This window comes from Chelonia mydas, chromosome 27 (assembly GCF_015237465.2).
Source record: "Chelonia mydas isolate rCheMyd1 chromosome 27, rCheMyd1.pri.v2, whole genome shotgun sequence".
Lineage (NCBI taxonomy): Eukaryota > Metazoa > Chordata > Testudines > Cheloniidae > Chelonia > Chelonia mydas.
The window spans coordinates 3,487,739-3,504,931 of NC_057860.1; the positions used below are offsets into that span (position 1 = coordinate 3,487,739).

Below are 17,193 nucleotides of genomic sequence, written 5' to 3' on the forward strand. Positions count from 1 at the left end.
AGTTGTTTACAGTGCTGTTCATCGCTTTGCTCTGTTTCTGTTTTCATGCGGGTTTGTTGATTATTTCTCAGGGGCCCCAGGGCAGGTTCTCCTGGGTCTAATGGAGGCTGCGCCCTGGGACCCGGTTATTTAAAACCTGAATGAAGGTGCATTACCCCAGCTTTGCAGATCGCTGGGTCAAACTGAGCCCATACTTTTGCATTCCCTTTAGCAGAGCCTAGCTGTAACTGTATGAGGCCAGAGCTCCCATGCTCTGGGAATCAATGCAGCTTTCCATGCTGTCACAGACTGGCTGCAGGCATCTGGGGAAGAGACTTGCTCAGGGAACTCACTGGGTCTGTGCGTCTGAGTGATGTTCCTGAGCAGAGGTGGAATTTAGATAAATGGGGAAATGCAGCTGGCTGAATGAGGGGCATGAAAGCAGCCGATTACTGGCAGTGTCCCTGTTTCTGGAGTCCTCCGTTTGCCTCCTGTGACCTCCACAGCACGAGCCACGCCTGGGCTGGGGGGAGGAAAAGGGGAGTGAGGGACTCCTTCCCATGGGTGAGCTTGGCCTCTGAGGGGTGCGCAGCTTTGCCCTAGCCAGTCTGGCATTGCGCTCTGACCCCCATGGCTTACACTGCACTGGCTCTGCTCCCGTATGAGCTGCAGAGCTAATGGGCCAGGGCTCCCCAAGAGCCTGATGTCATGCAGGAGGCAGCTGTTGTCCAGAAGCTCCTGGGTGTGGCCCTCTCCCTCGCTCTGCCTCCTTCCCAGCGGGGCAGGTACATTTGTAGGAGCTACAGCTCCAAACACTGGACCTCCTGGCTTCCTGTGCTGAACTCCCCTCTCAGCGACCAGCTGACAGTCAGCAGGGAGGGCATCGGCATAGGGTCCAAGCTGCCTTGGGGCAGCACGATACGAACTCTGAAACCGAATGAGGACAGTTCAAGTGTCCACAATAACTGCTTTGCAGATTGCTTTAGCAGAAACGTCCCGTTCTTGGAGGATGTTGGGAGGTGCTGGGATACTCCCCGCTCTCTGCATCCTTCCCCTTGCTGTTAGCCAGAGCGCTGCTGCGGTGCTTAGAGGTAGCCAGACCCAAGCTTGGGGTAATTCAGGTGACAACCCCCATCCGTAATGAGCTGTCTTGAGTCCACCCCTTGACTGACCAATCTGTGATGTCTTGTGCGCTCCTGAGCCAGGTGAGACGGCATGGCCTAGAAACTCCAGATCTATTTGGTTGATTCTCATGCCCTCAACAAGGAGCAGAGTCTCCAGGGGATTTAGGGATGGCTAGGTGGCTGACTCTCCATGATTTGAGAGTCGCTGTGACCCTCTGAGTTCTAGGCTGGAGTTACCAGATCTGCAGGCCACTGTAACCAATAACAAGCTGTGGTCCAAATGAGGCGGTGCTGAGGGGTAGGGTGGTCAGCATGTGCTGGGGAGGAGAGGGAGGCCCTGTGTCTGCAAAGCCCCAGCGCATGGGTCTCTGGTCTGATGTGGGTATTAGAAGTTGCTCGGGAGATCAGCCTGCGCTCGCCTAATGCTGCCATTCTGTGTGCTGCTTGCAGGCTGAAAAGAAGGAAGATGGCGGACAAGGTCCTACCACAGAGGGTGAGTGCTGCCTCTCTGCTGAGCGAGGGTGCTGGGCCCCAGCCCCGGAGTGGGGTGTGCTCATGCCAGTGGAATGGGCATTGTAGGAGGAAGATGGTTTCTCTTTGTCACCTTCCTGCCCTCGGAGGGTAAGAAGGTGCCCAGGGTCTTGAGGCACCCTCAGTGGGGTGGAGATGGGGGGAGGTGAAGTGCCCTCTGTAGGCAGCAGAGGAAGATGATGCCCATGGGATAGGGACTACCCAGGGTGCGGCTGGGGGAGAGCAACAGTGCCTTGGTTTCGAGAACGCTGGTGGAGCTCCTGGGCAGTTGTTCCCATTCTGAGCCTCTGGTCTTGTTGACAAAGGCCATTCCCCTGGGGTGTTCGGTCTGCCCTGCGCTCAACGGTGCGAGATCACCTGTTGGGCTGGAACCCTAGGCTGGCTGCAGAGCGTAGAGGCCGGCTCCAAGCTGTGTGGCAGCGCCCATGGGGGCAGGAACGTGCCGCCAGCCCTGCTGGAGTGCTTGGCAGGTACATGGCAGGCCCACGCTGGGCATGCCTGCAGCAACAGTACTCCGGAACGAAACTAGGCCCTCAGAGATGGACTGTGGGGAAGGTTTGTCTTCGTGCCCGCCTGCCGGGGCGAGCCACACAGCTGTAGAGTGGTAAAGAGCTGGAGCCCGAACAGCTGGGATACCTAGCTCCAGACGCCCCAGGCGTGGGAGATGGGTTGACCAGGCATTGTGGGTGGGGATGTGAGCTGGGGTGTTCAGATCATGGTGGTCAGGCCCATTCAGCTGGGGTGGGGATTTCAGGGTATCCCGGGGGTTGTCTGGGGTTCTGGACAGCTTTTCCAAATGGCATAAGGCCGAGCTGGGCTCCTGCCTTGTCGGGCTCGGTGGTGCTAGGGACTCCTGAGGCTGGCACCATGACTTGGGAGCTGCTGCTGGAGGGTGCGAGCTGAGACGTGTGCATGGCCTGGTGAGGGTGGAGACAGGCAGGCTGTCCCTGCAGGGAGGGGGCAGGCCTGTGGTGTGGGCCCACGGCGGTTCTGTGATGGGCTCTGTCTTTGGTAGATCCGGGAGCTGGTCCCAGAGTCTCAGGCCTACATGGACCTTCTCGCCTTTGAGCGCAAGCTGGATCAGACCATTGCCCGGAAGAGAATGGAAATCCAGGAGGCCATCAAGAAACCCCTCACGGTGCGTGGCATCCCCTGGGAAGTCAGATCCTGCTGGGGCAGCTCCTACTTGTGATCCAGCCCTTGGAACAAAGGAGCAGGCAGCTGCCTTGCTGGAAGGGCAAAAATAGGGGATGGAGCTGCCCCATCTGAGTGGGGCCCACCTCACTCCCAGGCCTTCCCGAGATACTCATGGAGGAGGTGGCTCTCCAGGCAGCTGGGACCAAGAGGAGCATGTGGCCTAGCAGCAATTTCATAGCCCTTTGTGTGGCTCTGGGGCAGCATGGCAGATTGCAGCCAAGGTCTGGCCTTGTCGTTTCCTGTGTGCATGCTTCTCTCCTGCCCCCTCCCCGATCGCTGTGGGAGATGGTGCTCCCACTGCAGCCACGGCTTCCTCTCCCGGCAGCGGGGCTCTGTAGGGAGAGGCTCTGGTGTGGGTGCTGCTGAATGCTCACTGAATCCTGAGTGTTCCTCTGTTTCTCTCCGCACCACAGCAAAAGCGGAAGCTGCGAATTTACATCTCCAACACCTTCACCCCAGGCAAGGAGGAGGGGGACGGCAGCGAGCGCGTGGCCTCGTGGGAGCTGCGTGTGGAAGGCAAGCTCCTGGAGGATGTAAGGACACAGGCGCGCTAGTGTAAACTGACTGCCGGCCTTGCAACCTCCACGCTGCCTGGGGCTGCACAGTGAAGCTGAGAACTGTTCCCTTGTTCCCCGCCGAGTGCCTGCTGGGGGAGCTGCACGCAGCTGTTCAGCCCCCCTCTATCCCACCCCATGTTCGGAGCCGCTCTCCCAGCCCAGACCTTCCCTTTGATAGCCACGGGACAGGGAGCAATGCTGGCCCTGCCCGGGTTCCATACTTGGCCTGTCTGACCTGACTTCCTACGGTGCGTCTGCCCCAAATGTGGGAGGCTGTGTGAATGTCCACACCGCACCTGGTGCTCTGTGCGGAGCCCCACAGCACTGATGGCACCCCCTTGCCCCCCCCGCCCCCCCCCCCTTGCCAACAGGTTCCCAGGCCCTCTCCCAGAGTGGCCTTTCACTTCTAGCTGCGTAGGGCCTCTCCATCATGCCCCTTCCATAGCCCTACCCTGCAAACTCCCAGCCCCCCTTCCCTGTGCCCTATGCGTCACTGGAGCCTCATCGGGGCCTGGCACAGCTTTGTGCTCCCTGAGCCCCACAGCACCAGTGGCAGCTCTGATGTACCCACAACCGTCTGGGAGCAGCCCGCTGAGGAGCGGCCTGTGTAGGCACGCCTCTAATTCCCCCCGCCCCATCTGTCTGGGTGCTGGGGCTCTGGTAATGGCCTGCTGCACTCGTGCCCCCTTGGCACTGCAGCTGCAGGGCCCTGGGGCTGGGGAAGGTCAGGCCGAGCACCGCACCGGTTCCTGTCTTTCAGCCGAGCAAGCAGAAGAGGAAGTTCTCCTCCTTTTTCAAGAGCCTCGTCATCGAACTGGACAAGGAGCTGTATGGACCAGACAACCATCTGGTGGAGGTGCGGTGCGCCTAGCAGCTGCTGCGCGGCTCGGGGTGGAGCAGCTGTCTCCTAGCAGCGCCCTGCGGCGGGTCTCTAGCCTGCGAGCTCCGGGGCTCCTTGGAGGCCTGGGGCTGGCTCTGGTGCATGCTCAGTGGTGGGGGTGGAAGGATGCTTTTGACCAAGACCCAAATGGACCAAGGGAGACCATTAGCCAGCTAGTTACCCCCTGAGCACTTGGTACCCCCAGGGCTAGTGCCTGGAGCAGAGATCCGCCCTGTGGGGGAGCCGGGAGAACGGCAGTAATGCTGGGGCTGGCATCTAAGCGGCTGCACTGGGCCCTCCCTGCAGGGAGTGGCTGGGGCTTTGTTTTGTTTGTGGCGTTGTTGGCCCATGGCCCAGATTGAAGTGGCAACAGCCAGGCCTGGCCTGCCTCTCCTTCCCCGCCCCCACCTGGAAGGCTCCCAGCAGCAACTGCCTGCAGCTTTGCTGCCCCGCCCCAGCAGTCCTGGCTGTTAACCTCTTGGGTCCCAGGGGAGAGGAGAACTGGGAGTGGAGTATGGGGCGGTTTTGAGAAGTGGTGTTGGTGAGAGGAGCAGACTAGAGATGGAGTCTTGGGGGCCCTTGCGGTGGGCCGGGTGCAGTTGTCACCGTAGGTGAGGTTCAGGTGGGGCAGGGGAGGGTGGGCAGTCAGACCAAGGGGTGGGGGAACTTGGCAGCCTGAGCTGCAGAGAGCAGGAGGTGGGAGAGGAGCCCAAGGACAGGGGAGGTGCTGGGTGAAGGAGGCAGCCCCAGTCCGAGCTGCAGACCCAGCAGGACCAGTCGGAGGGTCCTGGTGCCATTGTAGCCTGAGGCCGGAGTTGGGCTGTGCCCCAGCACTGTGGAAATGGCCCTTGGGGTCTGGGCAGGGCAGTGCTGGGCATGCCGTGACGGCGACTGCTGCCTGCACCAATGCTTGTGCTTGTCGTGTCTAGATTTCAAGAAGAACGGGGGCGGGAAGGGGGGCTCTTGCAATACTGCTCCGTAGACAGCAGAGAGGGTGTGTCTCCAGCAGCCACTCAGTGGCTTTGCTGGCACTAGCTTGTGTGTGTCACCTCTCCACACCCCACACGTAGAATGACTCTTGCAGCCTCTAGGGCCGGGGAGATCCTGCCTCAGGGGCCCATACGCTGTAAAATCCTATCGATAATGGGGCACTACCCTGCCCAATACCTGCTCCTGACAAATACCTGCCCTGAAATCCATGAAGTGGAGCTCTGAGGCAAGATGGGAGTCAAGGGGTCAGAGTGACCCCACAGCATCTTGGCTCTTGGGATGGAGCAGGGATGGAGAGCTGGGTCTCCAGGGGTCCTCTGGCGAGCTTCCTAGGGCTCTGTGGGGTGGTGTAAGGGGCTGTACAGCAGCTTCAGAGAACGTCCCAGTGCTCTCCCTCCCCCCATGTGAGGGGAGGATTCCCATGCTGCAGTGGGGTGTGCGCTAGACTCTTCCAGCCTTGGTGGGGCATGAGAATCCCAACCTCCACATGGTCGCTGGTCTGGAGCTAATGTTGCCTGTCCCAGCCCTCAGATGAATATCATCATAAATCTGCTTTTTACCTGGTCAGCCCTTGGGGGCTGGGGGAAGAAGGAAACCTCTGGTAATGTGATGTGCGACTAGCCTGTGAAACTTATTGCCAGACATGTCGCTGGGCCAAGAGCTTAGCAGGTGGCAGAGAAGGAGTGGATCCTGAGCTGGATAGTGAACACTCAAAACCATCCCGGTCCCAGGCATCAGCCAACCTCTAGTGGGGTCAGACTCCCCCCCCTCTCCCCCCCCCCCCCCCCCCCCCCCCCCCCCCAAGCACATCGTCCCAGAACTGCCTCCTGCAGGGCTTCTTGCACCGGCCTCCAGCATTGCAGTGTGGGATCCCGGGCTAGATGGACCTCAGCTCTGACCCAGACTGGCAGTTTCTGTGTTCGCTTATAGTTCAGGGGTGGGGAACCTCCAGCCTTCTGCTTCATTTCATCCAGCCCGCGGCAAGTCCCTGCGCCGCAGGCCGGAAGTCCTGAGCCTTGGTGCGCCCCTCTGGGCTGGAGCCACGAGTGCTGCCTTTCCCTGCTGCGGGGGGAGGGTTGCCAGGCCGTTAAAACACAGCGACTGGAAGTGACTGGGATGTCCCTGCGGCCCCTAGGCCCAGGGTTGCTCCGGGAAGCTCCGTGAGCTCCCATTGGCCAAGAACCGCCAATGGGAGCTGCGGGGACTGCGGGCACTGCACAGAGCCCCCTGGCACCTCTGCCTAGGGGCTGAACATGGTGGTCGCTTCTGGGAGCAGCTTGAAGCCAGGGCAGGCAGAGAGCCTGCCTTAGCCCCGCTACGCCACCAACCGGGAGCCACCTGAGGGAAGCGCTGGAGCCCACACCCTGAACCCCAGGTCGGAACCCCCTCCCGCACCCTGACTGCCTCCCAGACCACACCTCCCGATCCCCATCTGCACCCCTGCCCCAGCCCGGAGCACTCTCCTGCACCCCAGAGCCTGCACCCCCTGCCCCAGCTCAGAGCCCCCTTCCACACCCTGAACCTCTCATTTCTGGCCCCACCCAGGAGCCTAGGGGAATTCTAAGCCTCTGCACCCCCCCCGTGGGGCTGTGTGTGGCCCACAACTGTTTTTTTTTTTTTTCTGTGGGTCAGTGGCCCCGATAGAGAAAATGTTCTCCACCCCGGTTATCGTTGATCTGAGCAGTTTCTGAAGCTGCTGTAACAGGTCTGTGATCGCCAAGATCTGCCTGTTGGACAATTTTGAAGGGTGGGCTGGGTCCTGGGAATAATGGGTCGGGGGGTATCGTGCTCCATGGCACAGTAGGACCAAATTCTGCAGTGACACTAGCGTATTCAACCACTGCAATACTCCTCAGCACCCCCCACCCACCCTCTCCTGCTGTGATTCCTAATTGATCTGGGGATGTTAAATCATGGGGATTATCTTCACCAGAGTGGTGTTTGACAGGGTTCTCCACTGTACGCTCCAGGTGGCTCAGCTCACTCTCTGAGAGAAGTGGGGCAGGGCCCAATCTCAGCGCTATTGTTCCAGGCTGGCTGCAGACTCCAGTTACGCTTGGTTCGTGTTTCTGAGCTTGTCTGCAACGTCCTGGCTTTTGTTAGGAAGGTTCAGGGCCGGTCCTGGAATTCACAGTGCTGTGCTCAGAGGTGCTTCTAGAACTCAACTCTGACTCTCCAGCCCACCAAGGGGCTGGGTTGTGATAACTGCACAGCTCCAGGGCTCTTGACTTGTGTTTCCAGCCACCGCGCTGCTAACGAGCTGTTTTTGTGAACCCCTAACTGTGATATATTGGGTTTCTTTATTCCCCTGGCCCGCCGGAGCCAGGAGCTCTTCAGAAACCATACGCAACACGCCTCCTCCCCCCGGGGTAGAGGGCAGCAGGGAAGTGGGACACATTGAGCTCCACAAGCGTGCAGGGTGAGTTTTCAACCAAAGACAGGCTCAAACTCGACTGCCCTGGGATGTTTAAAGTCCACTCGGAGGAGTTGGGTTTTCACAGACCCTTGCACAGCAATCTGGTCAGTAATCTGTCAGGGTGCCAGCCCGAGGGTGCGGAGAAGACTCTGGCCCCAAGCTACCTGGCGCTGGGTCAGGCTCCAAATGGCTGATGTTGGTGAACTAGCGAATAATATGTGCAGAGCACCCCCTTGTGGTCTTGGCAGTAAATCTTTAATCATGTTGGTCTTTTCCCTAGTGGCACAGGATGCCCACGACCCAAGAGACGGACGGCTTCCAGGTCAAGCGCCCTGGTGATGTCAATGTGAAATGCACCCTGCTGCTCATGCTGGATCACCAGGTGAGGTCCTTTGGGGTCAGCAGTGCAGCCTGGCGTCCCCCCACTGCCTAACCTGCCTGCCCTGGGGAAAGTCCCTCCCCTCTAGCAGCAGGTAATGGCATGGCTATGCCGAGAGCACAGGGAGGGGCTGACTGGCAGGGGCTGCCCCTGGGGCAGATCTGAGCAGCCCATCAAATGACTTTAAGGAGCCGGGGGGTGGGCCCAGCAAAGGTGTGTAAAAATACCTGCCATGTGGTGCATGCTGGGGCATCCCAAAGGCAAAACATTTGCTTGTCTTGAGCAGGCATAAAGCTCCCCCCAGGGAGGGCAGGTTTGGCAGCTTCTGCTGAGTGGGGGGCTTAATTCCGGAGGCAGGCGGCATGTCCCGGCACTGACTGCCAGCATGTCGCCATCCTGCCACACCTACCTCCTGTCCATATGCACCACCCCCTGGGGGTCCTGGGGCTGCCCTTTCAGCTGTCGATGGCTGCACCCTGCCAGAGCCTGCTCTTTCTGCAGGCTGTAGAAAGCCCGGGGGTTCTCTCTCTCTCTCTCTCTCTCTCTCCCCTGGTGAGTGTCTGAGGCTACCTGCTGACTGTCCATGGATGGGGAGGGCGTGTGCTGGGTCCCACAGCAGGAGAGACTGGTGTGGCCCAGCCCCAGGCTTTACTGAACAGTGAAGGAGCCAGGCCTGTCCCTCCCCCCATGAGGGTCCTTTCCCCAGACAGGGGCTGGCTCCCATGGGACCGACTTCTCTCCCCTCCAGTGACCTGTTCTGCCTCCCTGGCGGATAATCAGCAAGTGCACTGGAGAGTTTGGGCCTCTGCCAGGGGGTTAGCTGGCCGCCATGCAAGAGGGATGGGGGGCCACTCTCGCAGTGGCCTATGGAGCCCTTGGCCAGTGGTACCCAGGTCACCAGGGTCAGTGAGGAAGGCAGTGGCCAGGTGGGTCCATGAGAGGCTCTTGCAGGGAGAAGATCAGTGCACCCTGGTGGCCCAGGAAGACTACAGGTCCCATCCTGATCCTATCAGCCCAGCCACAGTGCATGCTGGGATAGCTCTGCGGGAGCTGCACCAGCTCTGGGAGAAGTGCAGACAGCTCCCAGCTGGGCTGCGCCCATAGCCTGAATTTCGAATGGCAATAGCAAGCCAACCCCCTCACCCCTCTAACCACAAACCCTTCTGGACCCGGTGTGCCCACCAAGGGAGGAGGGGTGGTTGCAGACAGCTCCATTCTCGGCAGGCTTGGTGCAGATCTGTGTCGGCAGGTGGTGCTGGGAGGGACCACCCTGGTACCTCAATGGAGCCAAGATGCCTGGTCCCTCCCTGGGGTGGAGCACTGTCTCCGTATTTGTTTCTAGCCGGGCGCTGTGTCTCCTTGCAGCCTCCGCAGTACAAACTGGACCCTCGCCTGGCTCGCCTGCTGGGTGTCCACACCCAGACCCGGGCCAGCATCATGCAGGCCCTGTGGCTCTACATCAAACACAACAAGCTGCAGGACAGCCACGAGAAGGAGTACATCAACTGCAACCGATACTTCCGCCAGGTGGGCCTGGGCCTCCCCACTCCCTCCCTGTGTGCCCAGAGCTGCAGCCAGCTCAGCCTGGCCCTGCCGTCCCTCGGCAGAGACCAGCCCCTTGTTCCCGCCCTTCGCCAGCTGGGGTTCGCCAGCCTTGGGTTAACCGTTCCCTGCTGGCCAGCATTGCCGTTTGGTCGCTGCCATGCAGAAATGGGCTCGGCAGCCTGCGGCCGGGCCCAAGGTGGGTGAGGGGAAGGTGTCTCTGGGCCGTGCCCAGGGCTGCCAGGGGTCTCTGGGGGAGGAGTGCTGAGGATCTGGCTGCCCCCATGCCAGTTGCTCTGCAACGTGCCCCACTTCCCATGGGTGTCACTGAAGCGTTTACCTGCCTTACACCATCAGATGGTGATCTGGTCCTGCCCATATTGCAAGCTGGGTCCCATCCTCTCGCGGGCTGAAGGAGCCTCCTCACCGGGGCTGCTAATGCTCTGACTTGCCCCCCCTAGATCTTCAGCTGCATTCGCATGCGATTCTCCGAGATCCCCATGAAGCTGGCAGGCCTGCTGCAGCATCCGGATCCCATCATCATCAACCACATGATCAGGTAGGGCAGGGCCTGGCCCCTGCTGTCCGCTCTGGGGCTGGGACTTACCTGGGCCGGGCTGGGGTTTGGTTTGCTTCTGGGATTCTTTTCTTCAGTGTGCTCAGACTGGATGGGCCGTGTACGTGGGGATGGGCAGGACTGGCTGGCTCTGGAGTGGGGAACAGGGATGGATGGGCCGTGTATGTGGGGTGGGGGGTGGGCAGGACTGGCTGGCTCTGGAGTGGGAGACGGAACGGCTGGAGGAGGCCAGGGGATGGGGCCAGAGCACTGGCTCCAGCCTGGCCCCAGGGCGTGGTGAGCTCCGTGCAGTTCATTCTGTTTCCTGCCAGGCTGAAGTTTGCCCTGCCACTGCCACTGCTTCCGCTGGTTTTGTGGGGGGTGGAAGCTGGTCTCCCTCGGGGGCTGGGGCTGCACGTGACCATGTCTCCAGCTGGGGGGCTGGCTGCTGTTTGCAAAGTGCCAGGTGTAGGCCCTAACTGCCAGCCTCCCCTCCCACAGCGTGGATCCCAATGACCAGAAGAAGACTGCCTGCTATGACATAGATGTCGAGGTGGATGACCCCCTGAAAGCTCAGATGAGCAACTTCCTGGCCTCCACCACCAACCAGCAGGAAATCGCCTCCCTGGATACCAAGGTTTGGGGCGTGTCTGGGGCTCAGCCCTTGCCCCCATCCATAGAGAGCAGGAGTCCTGCTGTGGCGAGTGGCGGAGCCTGAGGCTGTGAATGGCTGGGGTCCTGGCTTGCTTGCAGGGTCGCCAGTCAGCACCCTTGCTAAATTCTCTCTGCAGAAGGCTCCATGTCCCAGAGCGCAATGCAGCATTCAGCCTACGCGATCCAGGCTGGTCGGGGGTGACTGCCCTGGCAGCTCGTACCCAGCCCAGGCAGGGAGATGCTAATGGGGTGCCCAATGGATGGGGGTTGGGGGACCGGGCAGCCAGAGGGAGCCGTTAGAAATTCCCTTTCTTGTCTGCTCTCCCCATGTTTCCATATAGAGGCCTGAGCTCTCTATTGTCAGTGGGGGCTGGGGCAGCTGCGTCATGTCTGCACCATGGGGTGAGCAGCAGCGAAAGAGTCCCCGGGGCAGACACGGAGCTACCCACCTGGAGGGCGGAAGGGCTGCGAAAGGGAGAGCTGGTATCAGGCTGTCAGCAGACTCAGGCAGATCACAGAATCATAAAAAGAAAAGGAGGACTTGTGGCACCTTAGAGACTAACAAATTTAATTGAGCGTAAGCTTTCATGAGCTACAGTTCACTTCATCAGATGCATTCAGTGGAAAATACAGTGGGGAGATTTTATATACACAGAGAACATGAAACAATGGGTGTTACTATACACACTGTAACGAGAGTGATCAGGTAAGGTGAGCTATTACCAGCAGGAGAGAAAAAAAAACACCTTTTGTAGTGATGATCAAGGTGGGCCATTTCCAGCAGTTGACAAGAATGTGTGAGGAATAGTGTGGGGGGCGGGGGGGTGGGAATAAACATGGGGAAATAGTTTTACTTTGTGTAATGACACATCCACCCCCAGTCTTTATTCAAGCCTAATTTAATGGTGTCCAGTTTGCAAATTAATTCCAATTCAGCAGTTTCTCGTTGGAGTCTGGTTTTGAAGTTTTTTTCTTGAAGAATTGCAACTTTTAGGTCTGTAATCGAGTGACCAAAGAGATTGAAGTGTTCTCCATCTGGTTTTTGAATGTTATAATTCTTGATGTCTGATTTGTGTCCATTTATTCTTTTACGTGGAGACTGTCCAGTTTGCCCAATGTACATGGCAGAGGGGCATTGCTGGCACATGATGGCATATATCACATTGGTGGATGCGCAGGTGAACGATCCTCTGATAGTGTGGCTGATGTGATTAGGCCCTGTGATGGTGTCCCCTGAATAGATATGTGGACACAGTTGGCAACGGGCTCTGTTGCAAGGATAGGTTCCTGGGTTAGTGTTTGTGGTGTGTGGTTGCTGGTGAGTATTTGCTTCAGGTTGGGGGGCTGTGTGTAAGCAAGGACTGGCCTGTCTCCCAAGATCTGTGAGAGTGATGGGTCGTCCTTCAGGATAGGTTGTAAATCCTTGATGATGTGTTGGAGAGGTTTTAGTTGGGGGCTGAAGGTGATGACTAGTGGCGTTCTGTTATTTTCTTTGTTGGGCCTGTCCTGTAGTAGGTGACTTCTGGGTACTCTTCTGGCTCTGTCAATCTGTTTCTTCACTTCCGCAGGTGGGTATTGTAGTTGTAAGAACGCTTGACAGAGATCTTTTAGGTGTTTGTCTCTGTCTGAGGGGTTGGAGCAAATGCGGTTGTATCGTAGAGCTTGGCTGTAGACAATGGATCATGTGGTGTGGTCTGGATGAAAGCTGGAGGCATGTAGGTAGGAATAGCGGTCAGTAGGTTTCCGGTATAGGGTGGTGTTTATGTGACCATCACTTATTAGCACTGTAGTGTCGAAGAAGTGGATCTCATGTGCGGACTGGTCCAGGCTGAGGTTGATGGTGGAAATTGTTGAAATCATGGTGGAATTCCTCAAGGGCTTCTTTTCCATGGGTGCAGATGATGAAGATGTCATCAATGTAGCGCAAGTAGAGATGGGCCATTAGGGGACAAGAGCTGAGGAAGCGTTGTTCTAAGTCAGCCATAAAAATGTTGGCATACTGTGGGGCCATGCGGGTACCCATAGCAGTGCCGCTGATTTGAAGGTCTCCATTGTCCCCAAATGTGAAATAGTTATGGGTGAGGACAAAGTCACAAAGTTCAGCCACCAGGTTAGCCGTGACATTATCGGGGATAGTGTTCCTGATGGCTTGTAGTCCATCTTTGGGTGGAATGTTGGTGTAGAGGGCTTCTACATCCATAGTGGCCAGGATGGTGTTTTCAGGAAGATCACCGATGGATTGTAGTTTCCTCAGGAAGTCAGTGGTGTCTCGAAGGTAGCTGGGAGTGCTGGTAGCGTAGGGCCTGAGGAGGGAGTCTACATAGCCAGACAATCCTGCTGTCAGGGTGCCAATGCCTGAGATGTTGGGGCGTCCAGGATTTCCAGGTTTATGGATCTTGGGTAGCAGATAGTATACCCCTGCTCGGAGCTCTTAGGGGTGTGTCTGTGTGGATTTGTTCTTGTGCAGAACTCTCAACTCTATGCAGAACATTTGTTCTTGAGTTTCTTGAGCAGATGGTGTAGTTTCTTTTGGTAATCCTCAGTGGGGTCAGAGGGTAATGGCCTGTAGAACGTGGTGTCAAAGAGTTGTCTAGCAGCTTCTTGTTCATATTCCGACCTAGTCATGATGACGACAGCACCTCCTTTGTCAGCCTTTTTGATTATGATGTCAGAGTTGTTTCTGAGGCTGTGGATGGCATTGTGTTCTGCACGGCTGAGGTTATGGGGCAAGTGATGCTGCTTTTCCACAATTTCAGCCCGTGCATGTCAGCGGAAGCACTAGTCCAACCCCCTGTTCAAAGCAGGACCAATCCCCAATTTGGCCCCCTCAAGGATTGAACTCAGAACCCTGGGTTTAGCAGGCCAACGCTCAAACCACTGAGCTATCCCTCCCCCACAAAGATGTTGCTGCACCAGTCACCCTGGTTCATGTTTTCAAGCTTCCCCCTCCCCCGTACGGGTTAGACCCCTGTTTGAGTAACAGCTGAGATCCCGATTCTGGGCGAGGGCTGGGCTTCTGAGTGCACAGCACCTGAGCCTTGGGCAGGAATCCGCTGCTTCTGGCTTGGAGCTAGGCAGAGTCCTGTGCCTCTCGGTGTGCCAAGCCATTGGGCTGCAGCTGCCCACCCAGGGGAGGAGGAAATGGGCCCCTGGTCGGATTCACTGCGCCATCTGAGCTGTGTGCCAGGCCAGCAGCCTCCCACCAGGTGAGCTAGCGTACCACAGGAGATTCAGTACCGGTGCAGGCACCGCTCCCCCTCTGCTCTCACTGCAGGCTGCAGAGTGCTCCCCTGACCCTCCTCCCACTGCTGGCATGCTGCGCTCCGCAGGCTGGCCTAGCCAGCCCTGCCCTGGGAGTCCAGAGCCGCCTGCCGGGGGCCAGGCCATGCAAGGCAGGATTAAGGAAGGGGTCGGGGCTGGGAACCTGGAATCCCTCGTACTGGCTGCCAGTGGAGACACTAACCCCTGGGGACGGAGCTCCTTTTGTGTCTGGCGCTGGGCTGGGGGACGAGTTAACCCCTCTGGACTGCAGCTCCAGGGACTTGGGCCTGGCTTTACGCTGCGCTGCTACCCCATGTGTTCCTGAGCTTTGGCACGAGGAGGAAGTGGGCTCCTTGCTGAGCCTTCCCTTGGGCCCCCGCCCAGCCTCTCCCCCTGGCTGTGGAGGGTCCTGGCTTGGAGCCCTTTACAGACAATTGCAAGCAAAATGGCAAAGCCAGTCCTGCCCCGGCTGGCTCCCCCTCACCCAATTTCTCTTGCTAGATCCACGAGACCATTGAGTCCATTAACCAGCTGAAGACACAGCGAGATTTCATGCTGAGCTTCAGCAACAACCCGCAGGACTTCATTCAGGAATGGATCAAATCCCAGAGGAGGGACCTCAAGGTAAAGCTGGGGCCCCACTGGAGAGACGAGCTGCTGCTGAGCAGGGGCTGGGGCATGGCATTACCCTGCAGTAATAGCCCCCTGCAGCATAGCCACACCGGCATGGGGCCCACGCTGCACAATGCAGTATCCAGCCCAGAAGCCATGGGGCATCTCCCCTCTGGAGCAGGCTCTGCCATGATGCTTGCCCTGCCCCGCGGGACGTGTGATCATGCTGGTAGGGGCGGGGTGTCCGGGAAGCCTGCTGTGGGTCCTGGGATGGCAGCAGCTGCCCATGAACCCAGCAGTCTGCATCCCCCTGACCATTCCCTCCTCCCCATGTGGTGCTGCAGATCATAACGGACGTGATTGGGAACCCCGAGGAGGAGAGACGAGCCGACTTCTACCATCAGCCCTGGGCGCAGGAGGCTGCGGGGAGGCACATCTTTGCCAAGGTGTGGATTCTTGCCATGCAGACCAGGCTGCCTGGGCTTGGCCCCTTAGCTGTTACCAGCATCCCTGCCACCCTCTCCTCACTGCCCTAGCCAATGCTAGAGGGGTGGGCAGAGCCCCATATTCCCAGTCACGCTGTGCCTTTTCCTGTGAGCACGCGGTTCGAACTAGAACCTGCCCTCCCCTGGAGCTGAGCCAGGTCTGGGATGTCCAGCTGGGAACTGGGCTGTTTCTGAAGGATCAGTGCTCACCCCCTTTTTGCACCTCAGCCCCTCCCCTTTCCTGACCAGATTTGGTCCTTCCCACCCCCACTGTAGAGCTCTGTCCCTGCCCTTCTGCAGGCCTTCCCAGCCAGCAGTGAACCTGACCCAGCCCTGTGGGTTTCACTCACAGCTGCCCAGGGAGGCGACAAGTACTGGAGTCCTCCCCTGGAGGAAGGACTCAAGGGTGAAGAGCTATGGGAGGCCTAGAATAGGTAAGATCTGCCCCACAGCATGCTGTGGGAATGGACTGCAGCCAGGGACAGAGCAGCAAGCATGGGGGGGCATCAGGCCTGCTGTCTAAAATCCTGAGCGGAGTCAGGAAATGTACCTCCCCTGTCGTGGCTCAGTCGCCCATCGGCTTGGTGCTGTGAGGCTCTTGAGTGGCAGCTGAGCTCCAGTGAGACGCTCCGAAGTGGAGAACGCCTCCGAGGAGCAAGAGAACTTGTGCCCATCCAATGCTCCCCCAGCCAGCCCTGCCTTTCTCCCGGGTGAGCTTCGGCAGGTCCCAGAGCCCGCCTGACCTCCCGCCTCTTGTGCCTTTCAGGTTCAGCAGCGCAGACAGGAACTGGAACAAGTGCTTGGGATTCGCCTCACCTAATGGGCTGGGCGCGGCTCAGGAGCTTTGTTCTCTCCTCAGAGAGTGCCTGAGCCTTACGGTACATCTTACTGGAATCAAATACAGCACTTGCACAAAGCCTGTGTGCCCAGGGGCTCCAAGCCACTAGCATCCCCAGGGGCTCCTAGCCCTGTGGCTTCTCTGGGTCAGGGAGCTCTAGCCAAAGGCATGGGTCACATGGTAACCTGCGCAGCCTCTGCCCTGTCCCTGCCACTCTCATTCCAGCCCCTTTATTGCATTACTGGCCTAGCTTGCTGCCTTCGCCTCTCCCCAGTGTTCATTGCAGGCTCGGAGCTCCGCCCTCCCCTTCCTGCCTGGGCCTGAGCCTTGGCGGAGTCGCTGACCAGAGGGTACGAGCTCTCCCTGAGCTGGAGCCAAGGGGCCACTGAGGCCCTTCTTCATTCCGAGCGATGTGGCCAGAGCATCGCAACAGCCCCATGGGCTCCTGAGCTTCAGCACTGGGAGGACAAGGGCTTTGCCTGCTTCCTGCTGAGCTGTGCCAGCCTCCCGCCTACATGGGGAAGGGCAGGCGGCTGCTGGCACTTTTGAAACCAAAGCTTTGTCCATTCCAAAGGCCGGCCGAGCTGGCGGCGTTTTGCACTATCTGTTTTTGTGAGCAGGGTTTATAAAAGGAAGCCTTTTGTACAGTGGGTTTGTATTTGATTAATATGAGGTTTCCCACTAGTCCTGCACTTGCCTAAACCTATGCAATGGATTCACTCTGCTCCTGGGCAGCTGAGCTTAGTCGGAGTCTTTGACAATCAACTGAATGTTCCATCCTCCCTCTTCTTCCACATACAGCAGGGTGGGGGGGCTCCTCTCTCAGGGGAGCTGGAGCCGGGGCAGGAAGAGCATGCTGTGCCTACTGGCTGCAGACACCCTGACGCAGGGTAGTGCCCACAGGACTAGGCCCAGCATCTGTTATACCAAAGGTGACACCAGGAGCTGGGCATTCCCATGTGCCTTAGCCCCAGCCATCCCTGGCCCAAGGGCTCCTGGCAGGAGGGAACAGGGGCTGTTTCCTGGGGGGCAGAGCAGCCTTGCAGTTATGGCGCATGGTAGAATTAGGCAGGAGAGGGTGGGTGTTTACAGACATGCAGGCTGTGGCTGCCTGCTCTTGCTGTTGTAACCATTTTGTCTGGGTTGGATATTTTCTAATAAAAACATTTAGGAGCAGCTTGTGCCAGTGTCT

The 17,193-nt window shown here is 58.3% G+C and overlaps 1 protein-coding gene across 2 annotated transcripts in view; it reads left to right on the top strand.

Moving 5' to 3' along the window:
* SMARCD2 (SWI/SNF related, matrix associated, actin dependent regulator of chromatin, subfamily d, member 2) overlaps positions 1-17,177 on the top strand; it is a 32,360-nt gene extending 15,183 nt beyond the window's left edge. For both annotated transcript variants that reach the window (XM_043536595.1, XM_037887179.2), the window contains exons 3-13: positions 1,554-1,596; positions 2,650-2,772; positions 3,245-3,364; positions 4,149-4,244; positions 7,955-8,056; positions 9,419-9,580; positions 10,057-10,154; positions 10,653-10,788; positions 14,568-14,690; positions 15,023-15,124; positions 15,930-17,177. In XM_043536595.1, coding sequence (XP_043392530.1) covers positions 1,554-1,596; positions 2,650-2,772; positions 3,245-3,364; positions 4,149-4,244; positions 7,955-8,056; positions 9,419-9,580; positions 10,057-10,154; positions 10,653-10,788; positions 14,568-14,690; positions 15,023-15,124; positions 15,930-15,983 — 1,159 coding nt within the window. In that variant the 3' untranslated portion in view covers positions 15,984-17,177. The remainder of the gene's footprint in view (positions 1-1,553; positions 1,597-2,649; positions 2,773-3,244; positions 3,365-4,148; positions 4,245-7,954; positions 8,057-9,418; positions 9,581-10,056; positions 10,155-10,652; positions 10,789-14,567; positions 14,691-15,022; positions 15,125-15,929) is intronic.
* The last annotated feature ends 16 nt before the right edge of the window (positions 17,178-17,193 follow it).